Source organism: Colossoma macropomum, unplaced genomic scaffold, assembly GCF_904425465.1.
Source record: "Colossoma macropomum unplaced genomic scaffold, Colossoma_macropomum, whole genome shotgun sequence".
NCBI classification, from domain to species: domain Eukaryota; kingdom Metazoa; phylum Chordata; class Actinopteri; order Characiformes; family Serrasalmidae; genus Colossoma; species Colossoma macropomum.
Window position 1 is genome coordinate 19,499,020 of NW_023494786.1, and position 18,020 is coordinate 19,517,039.

The following is an 18,020-nucleotide window of genomic DNA, read 5'->3' on the forward strand; positions in this document are numbered from 1 at the left end:
AATATTAGTCTTAGATATGTTGTTCAGGCCCTAAAGGCGATCCCTGGCTTCATAAAAATATAAAGGTTACATCTTGCTTTCACAAAAATATGACTTAGGTGAACACCCCAATCAAACATGCAGACATGTCTTACAATTAAAGAAAGCTAGCAGAAGCCAGTTAGCATGATTTCATTTGCATAATGAGAACTGGCCTCCAGTAACGTCTATTCATTATTAGCAGCACTGGCACTTTCTGACTACAGTCTTCCTCTAAGCAAGTTTCGTTTTCCAGAGTTCTTTTTCTACATGGAGTTAAAATGAATAGTAGACGGGGCTTCTGGGAAGCGATGGGTTCACTAGCGCGAGCGAGCAAGGGTAATCTGAACATCAGTATGTATCAGTTCCCTTCAAGCCTGGCGTGACAGCCCTGATCTCCCTTCCACCATGCATGAGGAGCGGCCAGAACAACGCAAATAGACATCCGCTCACAAGGCGCTTGACTGATCTCCTTCATATAAAAGCCTCCCAAAGAGGCATACTTGAGCGCAGGCTGATGGGAGATAAATAAGGACCCCAGGCTGCAATCGTAAAGAAATAAAGCTGCCCTACAGGTGCCCAGATGCAATTATCTATATATTATGATCATATGCTATATAAGATCACTTTCTTAAGTTGTTTGGAGGAAAGGGAAAGAAAACAATGCTTTTCTCTTGTTTCAAAGAAATGGTTTGAAAGCATGATGGTCCTTAGACAGCCCTTTGAGCAGATGTCTACTGAAAGTCATTCTGCAGTAACAACAGTCAGTGCAGTAGCACTAGGGGTGTACTTGTTTTTTGCATTAGAAGATGCAGTATGGATGCATAAGGAAACAAAGCTGAATATCTCTAAGTCTTTCTTCCAAGATATTATACAAAATATACAGGCTACAATGCCACCTATAAACCCAGTATCAACAAACATACTGTTTATATGAAGCACCTAAACATTATAATCTGTACATATTAAATATCTGAATAATTATTATCGACTCATCACAGCAGATTAACCGATCATATAAGGCACAAAATGTCCTGTTTGACTTGACAATACAACAATCTCGCTGTTGCCTTGTGAATCCATACATCAATACTCATTGATACACCCCTATGTTGCACTGTGTTGATTCTGATCACTGTAACAAGCAAAACATTATGCATCATATCAGGCTATACAGACCTACTCAACATTATTGAACAAATGCCTCAGAATAAGAGCACTAATCAAGCGTCAGTTCCTCACTCTATATTCACTACCGTTCAAAAGTGGGGAATCACCAGTCAGAAGTTTGGAATCAATATTTTCACTAATATAAAACTAATTTGGTTGCAGGTGCAGGGTACTTCAAATATGCATATGTTTCAAATATGCTGGCCCTTTGCAACTTCACAGGTTTCAAATAATTGGTTGGAAAAAATCTGAAATATTTTTACAGCTTGAGATGGTTCTAAAATGAGAAAACTGTATGGCATCAAGAATGAAAAAGCCTCATATTTCAAAAGTGTGGATCAAACCTCAAAGTAGTTGAAGGGACAAAAACTACTGCTACATTTGTTTGAAACATGTCTACTCACCTTCTACAGAGGTGCTTTAGGAGATTCTAGATTTATAGACCCCTGCTGATGGTGTCTCTTGCAGGTGGGAGGAACTTTTGGAACTACAACTACTTTAGGGTGGATTTTTGGGGATGGGCTGTTCAAAATATTTTTTTTATCCACTAGGCGCATGCAGAAGGAAGCCAAAAGGAAGCTAGTTATACTACTAGGTGTATCTAATTGCAGCAGATTAACTGTGCTAACTCTTCTTCAAATAATCAATATGCTAGAGAGAATGGATTACTCAAATGATAGAAATGAAAGAAACAAGTTAAAAGCTGAAGTTAGCAGGGTAGCTGGTTATCTAGATAACGCGCCACAGTTTGGCCCCTTTCCTCTGGCTGAAAGGAGAAAACTTGTCAATTTTGTACTGAATAAAGACAGAATTTCAGTTTTCTTAACAGGTTAGTCTGACAACCAAGCTGCTAGCACGGCTGTACTTATCAGTCATAGCTCAGCTCAGCTATAAATCAGAGGATAGGCTAGCATTTAACAGTGGTTAACTCAGTGCAGAGATTCTGACTGCTTTATGTTTCTGTGCAGTGCATGCTGGGTACTGCAGTGAGAGAATACTGCTGAATGAAAAGTTGAAAGAAATCTAAAATCATAAATTCATGTCAAACTCGTGTCTGAGGGATTTGATGCTTTGGTACAAAATACTACATAACACAACAAATAATATATTATGAGACCATTTTTAAATATACATATTATTAAAGTTTTAGAATGGAATGACCTTTTAACCTACATAGAAAACTAAAATATAGTATTTATCATTTATCATCATTTATTGTCATTTATCACAACTGCTTGCTTTTCCTGGAATAACTAAAACGTTGTATAAAATATTTAAATGATCTTTCGGTGTCTTGTTTATAATGTTTAAATCTACAATTTAGATGTTGTACTTAAAATATGTGCAAAAACATTAATATGACAAGTGATTCCGATCTTTTGAATGTAGTGTCTTCATGTCCATTTTGATATAAAAGATGAAAAACAATGCAGGACGATCATTGTACTCTGAGACCTAGGTCTACTGTATAGTTCACGGTATGGCACAAATTGCCTCATTCAGCCTTATTATCTATCATTAAGCTCACCTATGACATCACTGTAGCTTATCGTTAGTTATCCTAAATGGATAAAAAGTCTTAGTCCTACCTGGTCTCCAGGGGGATATTACTGTTGAGGAGCCAGTTGTCTTGCACACTGGCAGAGTCCTGTGCGCTAGACGGTCCCTCTGGAGCGGCCGTGCTGTCGGTGGGCGCAGGGCTGGCGTTGCTGCGCGGGGTGTAGTTACTTCGGCTTAGAGAGCCCACAGAGGCTGCATGGTGCTGACTGGGGGAGTGCGAGTGGGATAGGGGGAGTGGAGGAGTCCGCAGCCTTGAATGGTTCTGGAAGGAACCGTCTACGAATGAACAAAAGACAGAGGAAGAGAGGGAGAGAGGGAGAAAAAGAGGAACATTAAGAGCTAACCTGACCAGCAAGCAAAATTTTTTATTTTAGCAATTCTAAATTTGATTAGTTATTGAGAAAATGATGCATCAAGCGGTGCAACAATTTATTCAATTTGATTACTTTGGCACTATTCAGATTGTTTTTTTTTAAATAACTGGATACAAAAATGTGACTGTTTACACAATGCTGGAATATAGACAATATATAAATCCTTATATATAATAATATATATATATATAATATATATATATATATATATATATATACATAAACTTTTTGAAGAATTTTACAATTGAACATGGCCCAGGAATATTACTTCCACCACAAAATGAGTGAACACTTTTTTTTAAATATTATTATAATTGATTATAATCAATTAATTAATCACCACCTTCAGGTGCATTAAATTTTTATATCCAGCCCTAGTTCTCAGTGCTTAGAGAATTTAGGCCATGTTCAGACTGCAGGGAAATCAGATTTTTTTCTCAAATCAGATTTTTTGAAACGACTGTCCACACGTATGTGCAATTGCTTAGATCGGATTTGTGTGTCCAGACATCACCAACCTATCTACACAGGTTGCTGCTGTAACAAAACAGGTGTCAGTAACTATGTAGCTATGCTAGTGCGGATGTAGGAGAGATGGAGATGCATCATCTCGCCCTCCAAACTCTTCAAAATTCTCTGGCACAAACATGAATCTCTGGCGCTCTTTTTGAACTCCAGCACTTCCGTCTGTCTGGATATGATGCCTTTGTCACATTGCAAGTGATGCAGAAGATACTTTGAAAACTGATTTGAGCATCCAGACTGAGATGCATCTTTAAAAATCCAACTGGAATTTCAATTTCAAACTAGGATATGCAAAAATGGGATTTCATGTGTGTTTTTGCCATCCAGACCATCAAAAATCAATTCGCATACAATCTGGATACGCCAAAAATCAGATTTGGGCAGGCAATATGAACAATGTCTTAGTCTGCTTTGTTGTCATAAGCAGAAGTACTGCATCTTGTCTAATACCACAAAATACTTAAAAAAAAAAACACACAGACACACACACACAACATTTGCCCATAATGAACTGACTTCGTAAGACTTGTTACTGCCATAGTTAGCCTATGTGATACGTCAAATAATACTGGGGTCATATCGGGGCAGGTTTAGGCTGCCTTAGTCATAAGGTTCAGATAAGCATGACAAGATTCAGATTCAAAAGCAACATGCACATGTTACATGTAATTCTGTGATCTGGGGTGATTTCTCCCTATATATTCCAAATAATGTTTCCATATGTTTCCAAATAAACGTTAGAGCTTTCACTTTTGGGTTTCAATAGCTGTTCTGTAATTTTACTATTTGTTTTTTGTAAAAGTTACAAAAGAAAAGCTACCATTCTGCACAAAAGAAAGCTGCTGTTCTTTGTCACAAGCTCAATGCTTGCTATTGCAGTATACACACACACACACACACACACACACATCATTTCTGGCAGCTGGAACCTGGCATACAGCTTTAGCTACCCGCACTGCTGACAATCTATCATTATCAAGTAGGCTGAATTACCAGTGTCAACCTGTTTGAAATTCGTTTCCATTATGAAGTGCTGTTCAGGTTGGTGTGTGCCAGCGGGTGGTTCCTCAGAGCCTGCAACATTTGCTTTTGCTTCCTGCTGTCACTTCATGTCACGATATTTGAGGGCTATCAGACATTAGATAGCGTACATCAGACTGAAGCCGGCCGTTCTCTGTTGCATCTGATACTCTAAGCCCAAGCGGAGATAAAAAAGCATGTGTCCTTGTGCTATCCACAGCCATTCATTTCCATATCTGCTAGGCCATTAATCAATGAGTTCCTACATCTACAGCACAGCACCGGCCAGCTTCTCTTTTCAAGAGTGAAACCTAGTTACTAAGGCCATCACTACTGACAATATTAGCAGTCAAGTGATCTACGAATTACTCTGATGATAAATAAAACATGCAGGCAGATCCTTTTAAATGTAAAAATCGTGATAAAGATTTTTTATTATGAAATTCCAGGATTTAGTTGCAAAAAAACATAGTTATGTGGGTTATTTTGACCTGTCATATGTGCATTCTAGTGTTTAAAAACGAGAACCCGTCTATCGTAAGTACTTTGAGATGTAGGCCTACAGAACGGACTTCGTACCGGAATGTGAAAAAAGCTTTTCGAGTTGTGACAAATGAGTGTGAACGTCGTGAATCATGAACGATTATAAAGGCTGTGTTGTCGCTGGGCATTTTTCTGCTAAATGGTGCATCGCAGAAGCAAAGTCTTGGAGATATAACTAGCATTCCTCGTTGGCTCAGCGGATTCTCAGCTGAGACTCAAAGATAAACCTTTTTCCAAAGTTTAAAACCCACTGTACACACCACCAATGTTACAATCAGCACTGACACTGGATGGAATGCCAAACATCATTCAGTCCTCCCAGTTTGAACAGCACAAAGCAATAAACACTGCACACGTCAGAGGCGATTTCATGAATAGAGTACGTTTTCTCCTGGCGCTATGCTGGGAAAAGAGAGAGAATATTAATTCTCTCCTTTCAGATATGAGCAAATCTGCGCTTTTTGCTGTGTGCCGAGCACATTTTTTGTCAAGAGTCGTTATGGGATGTGCCACCGATAGGAAACCAGTTACTTTTTTATTCCTTTTCATTTCAGGCGCGGGCCTGGATTGTTTGTCAGGGAGCAGTGACAGATGGATCCAGACACAGTCACGTTCCCACAATCCTACGCTGCCGATTACTCAGAGCCTGATACCTCTCCAAGCCAAGCCGACGACGACCCTGATGAAACCCGGATCAAAACAGAACGAAATCTCTGTGCTGCACCAGAAGGCAGGACCGTTTCCCTTGCTTTTAAGGTGCAACTGACACAGCCACAAGTCTAGGAAATGAGGATCTCCACTGATATGTCGCAAAGTCTGTGAATTTGGCATTTTGTCATTTTGTTACTGATTAAATCAACACATATGCTATGTTACTGCAAGAAGAGTGATTTCTCTATAAATATGTACATTTTTGTCACTTAAACGTCTTAAGTCAAGATTTCTGCACCTTTGGCTTTCAGAGGAAATATTTTCCATATTTTCTATAACAATACCTATATGTTAAAGAGCCTGTGTAAATAAAAACATATTTTCCTCATTTTTCAGGAACAGAATAACAAATAAATAAAGGTAATAATAAAATGGAAAAAAGAGTTTAGGTAGTATGTAAATTTTGTTAAAAAAACAGCATGTTTTGAATTCTTACATACACTCTTAAAAAAGATGGCTCTTAAAGGGTTCTTTTGTATTGAAAATGGTTCTTTATAGAACCATGAACACTCAAAATACCCTTTGCATGATTAAGGATTCTTTGCACCATGAAATGGTTCTTCAGACTGATGAAGAATGTGCTGTAGACGGTTCTACATGGAACCTTTTCAAAAAGGATTCTATATAGCAACAAAAAGGATTCTTCTATCAGACAATGTCTAGCTTGTAATCTTGGATGCTTTTTGCTCTGGAAACCTCTTCCCTTGGTGATTCTTTCATGCACATTTAAAGAACTAATGGCGGATTTGGACTGATTTCTGGGTCATGGACTGGTGAGCGGAAGAAAGAGGAATCGAGGAGGCACCGATTACAGTTTTAAGATCCATAACTGGAGGGGCTTTTTAGTTGTGACACACGTCACTGATTGACTGACTCACTCACTCACTAACTCGTGTTTAGCAATCTAAAGAATCTCCAAAAGGGGGTGCTATGAGCACACAAGTTGTTTTTGGTGCTCCATAAGAGTGGTGCTTTGCATTAGTGACACTGTGTGTTCTTGTTAAATGAATCACAACACAGGGCATCACATCAAAACAGAGGCCATTTACATGAATCAGTCTTGAAGGCATATTAACAAAGAGCTGGTTTAATTTTAAGGCGTACAGAGAGGCTGGAAAATGGGCATGTGAAAATTATTTATGCTTGTTTTGGGTACATAAACTCACATACAGGTCATAAGTAGACTTTGGGGAAAAATAAAATATAAGAAAAATGTAGCATAAGGCCCTTTTAATGTGGCTGTGTATGCAATGTGAAATACAAATGATACAATTAAAATCAAATCATTCTGCCATCATTCCTGGTCATGCTCTCAGACCACGTTTGCCCTTGCAACAGACTCAACGTTCCTTAAAACAGCAGACAGCAAATGAGAACAGCTGATGCAGCGTCCAAGGACAGGAGCTTTATTTTTATTGAAAAGCACAGAAAGGTAAGGTACACTGGAGTCCTTGAGACAATGAGCATCACAACAACAGAAGCAATGATTCAGCAGCAATGAATCACCCTCAGCCCAAAAGCATCTAAAAATGTGGAAAAGGCCCCAATCAATCTACTTTGCACAACATCTAGGAGGCTGTAGAGAATAGTACTTTGGCAATGAAGGGAATAGTCTTACATTCTGAACTTCAAAATAGCTTCCAGAAAAAAAAGCTTCACCATATTTCCTCCAGCCGCTCCTGTTTGCTAAAAAATCCCTTCCCATTAGGAATAGAGGTGGAAAAAAATTTTCTCTGGAGATGTAATGTAATTTCCACCTAATTATCCAAGTTGACATTTTGCAAGACATGAAATTGTTTCACAATTATGGGATGGCAAATGTGTCAAACAACTATTTTAGAAAGAGACAGGTGGCCCATAGGAAAAAAAATTAAAAAGTACAACAGTTAATTATAGTTTCAAAACTTGTTTGAAAATAGCTTTAAAAGACCAAAAGAAATAATGAGAAACCATTATACTTAGTTAAGCTGAAGTTCGCTCTGGGCTCTGGGTACATTCCTGATTCTCTTCTCAATCACTGATTGGTCATGCTGCAGGAAAAAAAATCTGAGAGACTCCTCTTCCTGCTCAATATTTGCAGGCGTCAAAGACCCAATAAAGTTGTCTGAAGTCAATCTCCAAGGAAAATCAGGTTGCTTCAGTAGACAGTGTTAGTTAACCAATGACTGATACCAATCCATCAAAACTGGTGCAGAATTGATTTGTGGATATGAAAAATTGATGAGCTGGGAGGTCAAGCCTTCAAACGTATCTTCTTTGATTATCCATGCTGATAGTACTTTGATGGTAGAGAAGAGCATCAACAAATTTCAAATTCTGCACCATCTTTCTGGTATATCTCAGACATATCACACTTTTTTGTCATGGATAATGTTAAATGTTAAAAGTGGAACAATAAACATGAACTCTGCTTTGCTACAAACACTGTGTATCGACTCAAAGCTCAAAGATAACAACCTACACCAATGATGGTCACACCTGACAAGAAAAAGTGACATGACATGCCCCGGCCAGCAGATCGAACTGCTGAGCTGGGAGAGATTGATACAGAATTAATCAAAAGACCATCACCAGCCAGACAGATCATTAAAGTCCATCCACTGCTGCAGCCCCCACAGCTAAGAACAGCAGCAACAACATCCAACTCAACAGTGTTTGTCTACCCCAACACATTGTTGATGGAGGTGGCACTTTAACATTCATTTAAGATGTATAACATTAGGGCTGCAAAATGATTAAAACAATTAATCATGATTGATTACAGTACTTTGTGTAGTTAATTGAGATTATTCTCAATTCTCAATATGCTCTAATTTGACCTTAAAGAAATATTTGTTTCCATTTTAAAAATAGTGCATTTTGTTATAGCTACATCATCATCATCATCATCATCATCTCTAAGATGCTTTTTGTTATAAGTGATATGCAAAAGTTTGGGCACTCCTGGGAAAATGACCTTCTGCTGATTTTCTTAGTGAAAAAAAAGGTAACATATCCTCCACAGACAACACACTTCTACACATTTTAATGCATCATTATTGTTTTTGTTGAATATATATACTGGAAAAAAATAATAAAACATAAAATGTGGCCTGTGCAAATGTTAAGGCATATTTTACCTAATAAGGCTTATTTTTTCTTCTAGCACATTAGACTTAGCAAATGAATAGAAATTGTGCAGCAAAATTTGCAGAAAATGTCATATTTAAGTGTGTTTTCTATAGAAGATGTGTTAGCTTATTTTCACTTAGAAAATCAACAAAATGTCATTTGACCTGGGGGTGTTCAAACTTTTGCATATGACTGCATACATGTGAAGAAAATAAGCATCATCAGAAGTATTTATTACTTTCAATAATTCGACTTGAACACAATCATATGAACGCAGGGTGAAGCTGATAACAAAATTAATGCAGTTTCCAATTTTCATCACCGACGTCCAGTGAGAACAGTGGTCCCAAGTTCTCTACAGTTATAGCTTCTCATTCTCATAACACTTCATTATAGTTTGTTTCTTTGCTGTTACTTCTGTGGGTTGTTGATAGTTCTCCTGCAAGCACTGTCCAGTGTAGACTGCTGAAGGCATCCTCTAGTGCTAACATTACAATTATTACTGATATTGCCGGCATCAACACTGGGATTTGATTGTAAATTGTACTTCGGTGATAAACAAATCCACAGTATGAACGTAGCTTGAAATAACTTTTATCAGGAGATCCATCACTGAAAATCGCCATTTAAAAGCATGTGAATGTATGTGAACGAGAGGACTACAGTGACAGAGCCATTGCAACAGCACACATGCAGCTGAGCTTCAGGCTGGAACTAAAGGTGATTCAAAGGGTCAAACTAGGACAACGCAGTAATGCCATGAAAAAAATTGTTGTATCTATTAATGCAATAAATTTAACACCACTAATTTGTATATATTTCAGAGATACAAGCTTTTGAATATAAATGTGTGTGTATATATATATAATATATATATATATATATATATACACATACATATATATATATATACTCCCACAATTGTTTATACAATCTTAATTGTATATATTTCCTTTTTAGAGACACAAGATTTTTGTTACATGACATATGTACATACCAAACCTTGTCACTGATCTTGTTAATCAGTCTAAAATTATAAATTATTCAAAACTATAAATTATGTATAATAAAAAGGGGGCAAACAGGATTTGTCGGGATTTGTATGCTGGATGCTAGCCTTCGAGAAACACATAAAAAAGGAAACACAAACCAAAACTGCTACCCTTAAGCCTGATTCACTGCCTGGGGAATTCTGGCTTCAACACCAGGACTCTCAGCTCTGTTCACTAGTAAAGGTATTGTTCCTCACCATTAGGGGAAGAGAGAAGGAGGGACGTAAGGGAATACATGTTGTCTTCACAAGGCTCATTTGAAGGCTAACATACCCAGGCAACAGAGGATCTGTGGCACTCCCAGCAATTTGCTACAACACCAACACATGAGAACAAGGAAAGGACCTCACTGTCATATTAGAAGAAACAGTGAAAGACAGATGTCTATATGTGGAATGTGGGCCTTTGAGAATAAATTAAGAGTTTGCTCAGAACTGATACAGAATTTGCTATTTGCTGTATGTCTATTTTTTCCAAATTCATTTATTTTATAGCATTATGTTTTATTCAATATATGGCGGCCTAAAAAATAATCCTCTCTCTATTAATATGCAAGCCATAGTTCATGTATCCTCAAAGGTCCTGAAGATATATTTGATGCTGAAATGCACAGATGGCTTTGATTAGCTCTTTTGTTATCTCCATGGTAACCTCAGAAAGGATTGTCTAAATAAAGCAGAGATGCATAGGCACCCGCAGTACATTCACCAAAGGTGACAATGCATTAGAGTAACAGCTGTCAGAATGCAATCAGAATTACAGACTGCTGCTCTGGTGCTTCTGCACATGTTGCTCAGCTGCACTGTTGCACTGTTGAACAGCTACTGTCTCACGAGAGAGAACAATATTAGATAAAGTTCGCTGCCAACGGAATGGCGGCGAGGAATAACCCTTTTTCCCAAATCCACAAGGACCTTAGATTCCTCCTCAGCAATGCCATGTGCTGCTCATTAACTTACTATTTCTCCTTCCATATTTTAATCTCCAAGCATTCTCCTGTGGAAACCCATTCCAGAGTGACCTCTTTAAACCCCATTTGCTCCCTTCACGCTGGCAGGTGGGAGGGGGGCCTATGATTAAGCAAGTTCCAGCGATGCTCACCTCATCTAAATGCAGACGCGCAAGACGACCCGGCGGCTTCATTTCTATCCGCCTATTCCTACCCAGTCAGCTGCAAAGGCATGTTTTCTAGCCTTTTACAGAGGAGAACCATACTCAATTAGCAGCCCACTGTGGCCAAGCCCCATGCTACTCAGTGGTAAAAGATGCTAAGACGGGAGTTGCGGGGGTGTTCTGTGCTCGAGAACAGGAGCCCAGCAGGGTGTCTCTGGACCCCAATAGCCGTCTCTCCAGGAAGAGGCCCCTGAGAGAAAGCTAGGGGCCATGGTGCAACACATGCTCAATAAAAGAGCTCAAGCTTCAGTGAGCGTGCCTCATTGCCCTAATGGAGGTTAGCGGGCACTGAGAGAAAGCCTTTTTTTCTCTTTTTCTTTCTCTCTGTTTTCTAACACCGGGCCTACAGAGCCAAAGGCGTGCGCTTAGGACATCTCAGAGAAAGACTTGCTGTGGATGGGCGAAACGCAAAATGAAGCCGCGAGCATTTTGTTCTAGAAAAATGCAACAAATGCTGTTTTTTCTTTTTTTTTCCCCAGCCGCTGCAGCTTCACACTGGCAGAAAGTTAAATCACCTCAGTCAGCCTGATGAATGTAAGAAGGTGCCAGTGAACGCAGGCAGCTGTGGTGAGAGTCCTTTGTTTCTAAGGTTCCACAATCAGCCTGAACTGTTCACATGCTCAGTGTTAGATACTCAAGAACTTATGGCACGCCAAAAATGTAATCAGTAATCTTTAGATTACTTAGAAAATGTAATCTAATCTGATCACTTTGGGATTACATCTGGACTGTTACTTCTAGACTGTAACCCTGTATTGTGTCTTATTCAAAAAGCAGTCTCGGATGAAACACTTCTTAGAACTTCAGCATGAGTGGACGGGGCTAAACGGCTGTAAACTAATGAATATGTGCATATGTGCACATTAGTTGGTTTTTGTGACATCATAAAATATATTCAAAATGTGCTGTTTTTTGCAGCATTGTACTGGACAGTGAACTGTATGCTAGAAAAAAAAATCATAGTGTTTACAAATTATATCAATCTTAACTTAAAAAAGTGAAGAAAGTTCAGTTTTCCATGATATGGGCCCTTTAAGACTAAATCACCTGATTTATTGACGTTACCCGATCAAACATGTAACCTTTAAAAACAGTAGTCAACAAATTAACTGTAATCTGAGCATGCCTATTCTAGTATTCGAGAATTGTAATCAGATCACATAACCCAGATTACATGTAGCTCATTACTATCCAACACTGGATATGGTGTCTAGAAACAATGTGAGACTGAGATTTTGATGCTCTTTTTCAACATCAGTTAGCTTCTAAACTCCAGCCTTCGATAATATCCAGACTTTTGGATTATCTTTGCCATGTCCTCATGTGTAATTCTCTCTCAGTCGCCTGAGAAGCATACCAAATTCCTCTGAAAACACGCTCAGTATTCAGAGGCACAGCCCCAAACCCTGAGCTAAGCCTTTTTAGCCTACATCTCAGCACCAGATCGCATTTCTGTAACTACATAATAGTGCAGATTTCTAACGACACACACAAAATCATATTAATGCCAGCAACTCAGATCTGGCTCCAACCCCTCTTATCATTTTACATGAGATGTGAGAATCTGGGCTTGCGTAGCTTTCCATCCACCCTCTCTCTCATTTTCTATCACTTCAGAAATGTTAAAGATTTAGCTACAGAGAAGAAACTCTGTTACAACATAGTCAGATGTGCTCTAATGTACTCAGTTAATTTCCTGACATGGGGAGAACAGGAGAGGAAATGGGACAGTGGGCTAGAAAGCCACATAATTTCAGGCTACATACAGGCCTTCAAAAAGATCTGGAGATATAATGCACATCTTTGAACAAATCTATCATATACCTTTCTGCAAATCCACTTAATCTTAACTAATAGCAGCAAATGCAGCACAAGTGATAAGAAATATGGCCACAAATAGTAGACCTTCGGTGTTAATCGGGCTAATTAACTCACAGCATGTTATCTTCAGCTATGATTTATGCTAATCATGCTAATTCAGCAGGAATTTAAAGACATCTATTCATTAAAATGAAGGACAGGTTTTAAAGAAAGGACATAGCAGGTCTTGCCATAGTCTCTCATCACTCACCGCCTTACACTTATTTAAAAGCCATGCAAAGATCCACCAACAAATATGTTCGAGGTAAAGTAATAAGCTGTATTTTTACCCAGCTCTGAGCTGCAAGATGCAGGTAATATGGCTAAAATTGACTTCAACGGCTCATTAGGTGCTGTAAGTGAATAAATAGAAGCATCTCCCCTTTCTTATTGTAATTGGGTTCTTGTTCTGTCAAAGGCTTGGCAAATATAGTGGCCAAACAATGAAAAATGACAAAGTAGGGAGCTTTCCAAAAGAGCTATTTGCATAATTTACCACTTATTTACACCTCACAATTACAAAGCAAGGTGAGAGGTTCTTAAAGCGGAACAGAACAGTTATTTGGGAGCTGCCTGGTGTTTAGATGAAGGGTTACTGAATGATATAAATGTCAAAACAAAAAAGCGAAATTTGTGCTAGGCCTGCTACAGAATCAACAGTTGGGCATTGCAGTAGAATGTCTGTCAGGATCCCCTCGGTTACTTTACACTTACCTCCTTCAGCTCAAAAAGCTGCTATTGCATGCTACTGTGTTATGCACTTTTGTCTCAGTCAAACAGAGCCTTATGGTGCCTCACATAGCTCGGAGGCAAAGAGGCCGATTCCTTTGGTGTGAGCGCTACCCCTTACCGTCAGCCTGAGGGTAACCTATATAACTGATGCAAATCGCAGCCTTTTGTCGAAGAGATAAATCCCTGTTCCAGCACTGGCAAACCACTGCTAGGTGACCAGTGGCTGTTCAAGGAGAAAGTACATGCTTTTCTAAAGTTGCAGAAAAGACTATAGCAAGCTAGTGTGGTGGCAGATGGCTAGCACACTGGAAAGATTCATGCGAGTGCCAGCTTTTGGTTAACTTGTAAAGGCTGATCTATTATTGAGAGCATTTTTTTGTTTTGCTGTGTCAAGGGGCCTTTGGGAGAAACCAAGCTCTCCTAGTGATGACAGGCATTCACGCTCCTGCGTCGACTTCTCCGAACATGTCACCGCTCTTATTATCAAAGCAAAGCTAGCGCTTTAGCCATAGTTGAGTATCTCAAATCACTTTTCTACGATGTGAAATTTCTCAGCTGCAAGGCCTTTCAATTAATCATTTCATTATTTCTTTCGTGATAAGCCAGTGCCAACTTCAATGAAAAAGAAAGGAAAGTGCTGCTTCTGCAAAGACCTAATGTTCATACAGAAAGACTGAGTGGAACAAAGAAAAATTATTTCAATTGTGTGGGGATTTTTTTTTTAGATTACATTCCAATCATTGACCATGCCACTAATACTAAATGTGAGGACTTCTAACATGAATAAAAGGCTTCCTGTGCTGTGTCAGTACCACCAGGACACTAATAAACACCCTATTCCTCATCCTGTATTGTGCTTTTGATAAACAGCTCATTTAGTGCATTAGTGACATGCCACATTGATTTATTGTAGCTACACCCAGTGAGCGCTGTGGCACAACGAGTTGTTCTCTTCATGGTTAGGTCACTTGGGAACTTTGTTTTGAAGTATTACATCACTAAATGCAAACATTACCACTAATTAATAAGCATTTGTGTATTTTAATTATCTATTGTGCATGATATTATGCTAACTGTTACTTCTTTTTATTCATTGGTAAGTGAAGAAAAGTTCTGGTGAAGTATTTTTGACAAACTGTTAGCTGAAATCTCACACCTCAACACAGAATGTTTGGAAGCACTTTTATTAAAGTTTCTAAATTAAGAAGCCTAAAAGAGACCTCACAGATTTTAAAGTGACAATGCAAACAGTGCTAACAATGAAAGAAAGCTGTTACCAATTAGCATGAAAAATACAGGAATCAGGTATACAAGAATGAGAACAGGTGATAGGGCTCCCAGTTTTATTGGGTTAATTCTCCAGCTGTAGCAACATTTTGCCCATTGTGCCAAATCACCACTGCATTCTCAAACTATCCCACTAAACCCCAGCAAAATTCTGCTAAAGATGTCTAAACTTGGAGACGAATTGCTAGATTTCAACCGTGAAGCTAGCTTGCTAGACTTCGACTGTGAAGCAGATGTGGACCACTTCAACAGTCATGACACGGGGTGAAATCTGCCATGACAGGGGCAATGAGGGGAGACTTGCCAAGGTCTACACTAAACAGGAGAAGGCCAACAATGGGAGAGAGGAAGCGTGCAATTTTTGGCATGTCAGGAACAATCGGAGGAATAAGCCGTTTGCTGAATGAAATTTTGGAAGACATCTCCAGTTAATCAAGTTCTCAAAAAGAGATTTAATATGCCACAGTGGAAGGAGCAAAAGTAACCCCATGGATGTCAAAATACAATGAATTACTGTAATTTGTGTAGCGATGGGAGCAGTACGTCCTCTCCTACATTTTATGATAATGGCAGTCCATTGTAATGGAAATTCAAACCGTAGCTTGCCTATAGTTGAGGATCATAAAAGGGAACTCTGTCCAAGGCACTTACAAAAAATCTACAACATAAATACAGAATGTATAGTAATATGTTGAGTCATATGAGATGCTGAGACACAAAACTTATATAACTTTCTTTGTTGAGCAACACCAAAGATATTTCTCTCTTCTCTATGCTTAGAAGCATCTTTAGCATGACTTCATGGTGCGCATCTCCTCCAGCAAAGGTCTGTCAACTCTTTGAATATGGACTATAGTCCCCTGTTGGCCTTAGAAAAAACCCCAGGCAAAAAAAAAACAAAAGAAAAAACAAAAACTCCAGCTAACATTTTGCTTCCATCTCAAGCTACTCCTTTAAAAAAGACACAGAGTTTCGCCCGTGGCTAACTCCACAAGATACAAAGCGTGACCAGCAGGGGCTGCCAGGGCCTCTCTAGCGAGTAGCAATAGTTTTTGAAGCACTCACCGTCAGCAGTTGCAGTGGCAGGAGCATAGACGTTCCCTGAGCCAGTTTTAACTAAGAATGAACTGGGGCCAAACTCATCTTCTGACTCAGAATCCTGGCCAGGCTGAGCCCCACTGTTACCTAGCAACCTTCCCTGGCTCTCATTGGCTGCATGGGAAGGGGGAGGGTATGGGGACTCGACAGGGGAGGAGGAGGAGGCAGATGAGCAATGTAGAGGAGGACCTGTGGACCACAAACAGAGACAACACATCGAGAGAACATAAAACAACACACTTCCAAACAACAGCACAACACCCCAAAAAAAGAGAGACAAAAGCATGCAAAGGCTCTGATCAGCCAAAGTAAACACAAGAGAAATGGCATGAATAAAACCTATCTGTCTTCCCCCTCCAAAAGCCCTCTTCCGAGAGGGAGGATCTGAACAACTGTGGTGATTCACAGCTGGAAATGCATCGAGTTGTTTTGAAAAGAAACTGCAATTGAGGAGGGATCAGTTTCTTCGAAAGACAGATAGACTTTGTTGACAATGCAAACTTTAAAATCAGTTGCAGGAAAAAAAGCTACCTTTACAAAATCTTACCTAAGGAGGAAAAAAAAGTAAAAGCAAAAAATGTCAAATTGAATGACTTTGTCAATTTTCTCAAGAGTGCAAGAAAACAGACAGAAAAAGAAAGAAAAATCAGTTTTTCTTTTGTTTTCTGTATGCTACTTCTAAAAGTGCACAAAAGCAAAAATTTGAAAACTTTTTTCATTCTAGTTTTATTTCTTGTACTTTATACATTTCTTGGACATTTTTACATGTTTTAAAAGATGAGTCAAAGGAGCTACATGGAAGATTTTATTTATTTATTCAATTTATATATTAGGTGAACTTTATGTAATGACTGAGATGTTCAGTTGCAAACATTAAATTATCATCAAATTTCACTATTTATTTTTCTTTTTATTCTCCAAATTATCACAGCCTAAATAAGAAAAGTTACCATTGCTGTCCCAAAAAAAAATCCATTACATCATTTTAATACATCTGCTATGTTTAACAGTGTTGCATACATGGAGAGAAATGCTCCAAAATCGCTTGTCTCTTTACGTTAACTTACATTAAAAGTTAAGAACATTTTTGCCTTCCCCAGTAAAGGTACTATTTTGTAGATAAATACTATTTCTAGGACAACAACATTATGCATCCAGGCTCAAGCATTCAGTCCCAAACTTAGGGAGCTCACTAACAACAGTGGCAGACTCTAGAAGCAAAAGGCCCATTAGTCTACCTTGTTAATCTTACACGTAGCTCCTTTACAAGATGTAACATGATCGCAAAGAGATTAACAGCACAGCACTCTCATGCAACACAACAGAGAGACAAAAATGGAGAGTAATTTATAGTAGGATGAACTCCAAAACAAGAGCACAACCATCACACTACTAAAATTACATTAAAGGGAAGGAGGGAGGGGGCATCCTAATCTGGCTTCCCTGTGTAGGGCTTTTGATCGGGTCAGAACAGCCTTCGTCCCCTGCCTTTCAGTTTCCCCATTTAAAGCTCATTGTCTTCACACTTCATCTTGTCATGGGGAGTTGAATCCCGGCAGCGGCTCTAATAAAGCGTGATTAACATTCAACGTCGTTCTCCCACATGCTGAAAAACGAGTGCTTAAGTAACATCACTGCAACAAGCTCAGCCATCAGTCTAGACCCCATTCTCTCATCTCTCGCCCAGCCATATTAAAATCTCTGCTCAAAAGTGGAGATCATCAGAATTTGAAGGGGAAAAAAAGATGCTTTGCTATCTGTGGATCGAAAGTGTGTAATTATCACA

General features: G+C 38.9%; 1 protein-coding gene across 1 annotated transcript in view; it reads right to left on the reverse strand.

Annotated features, from left to right (window-relative positions):
• tenm4 (teneurin transmembrane protein 4) overlaps positions 1 to 18,020 on the reverse strand; it is a 239,930-nt gene that overhangs the window by 130,043 nt on the left and 91,867 nt on the right. Inside the window, exons 4-5 of the mRNA XM_036563237.1 lie at positions 16,202 to 16,423; positions 2,778 to 3,024 (exon numbers count right to left, since the gene is read on the reverse strand). Of these exons, the coding sequence (XP_036419130.1) occupies positions 2,778 to 3,024; positions 16,202 to 16,423 (469 nt within the window). The remainder of the gene's footprint in view (positions 1 to 2,777; positions 3,025 to 16,201; positions 16,424 to 18,020) is intronic.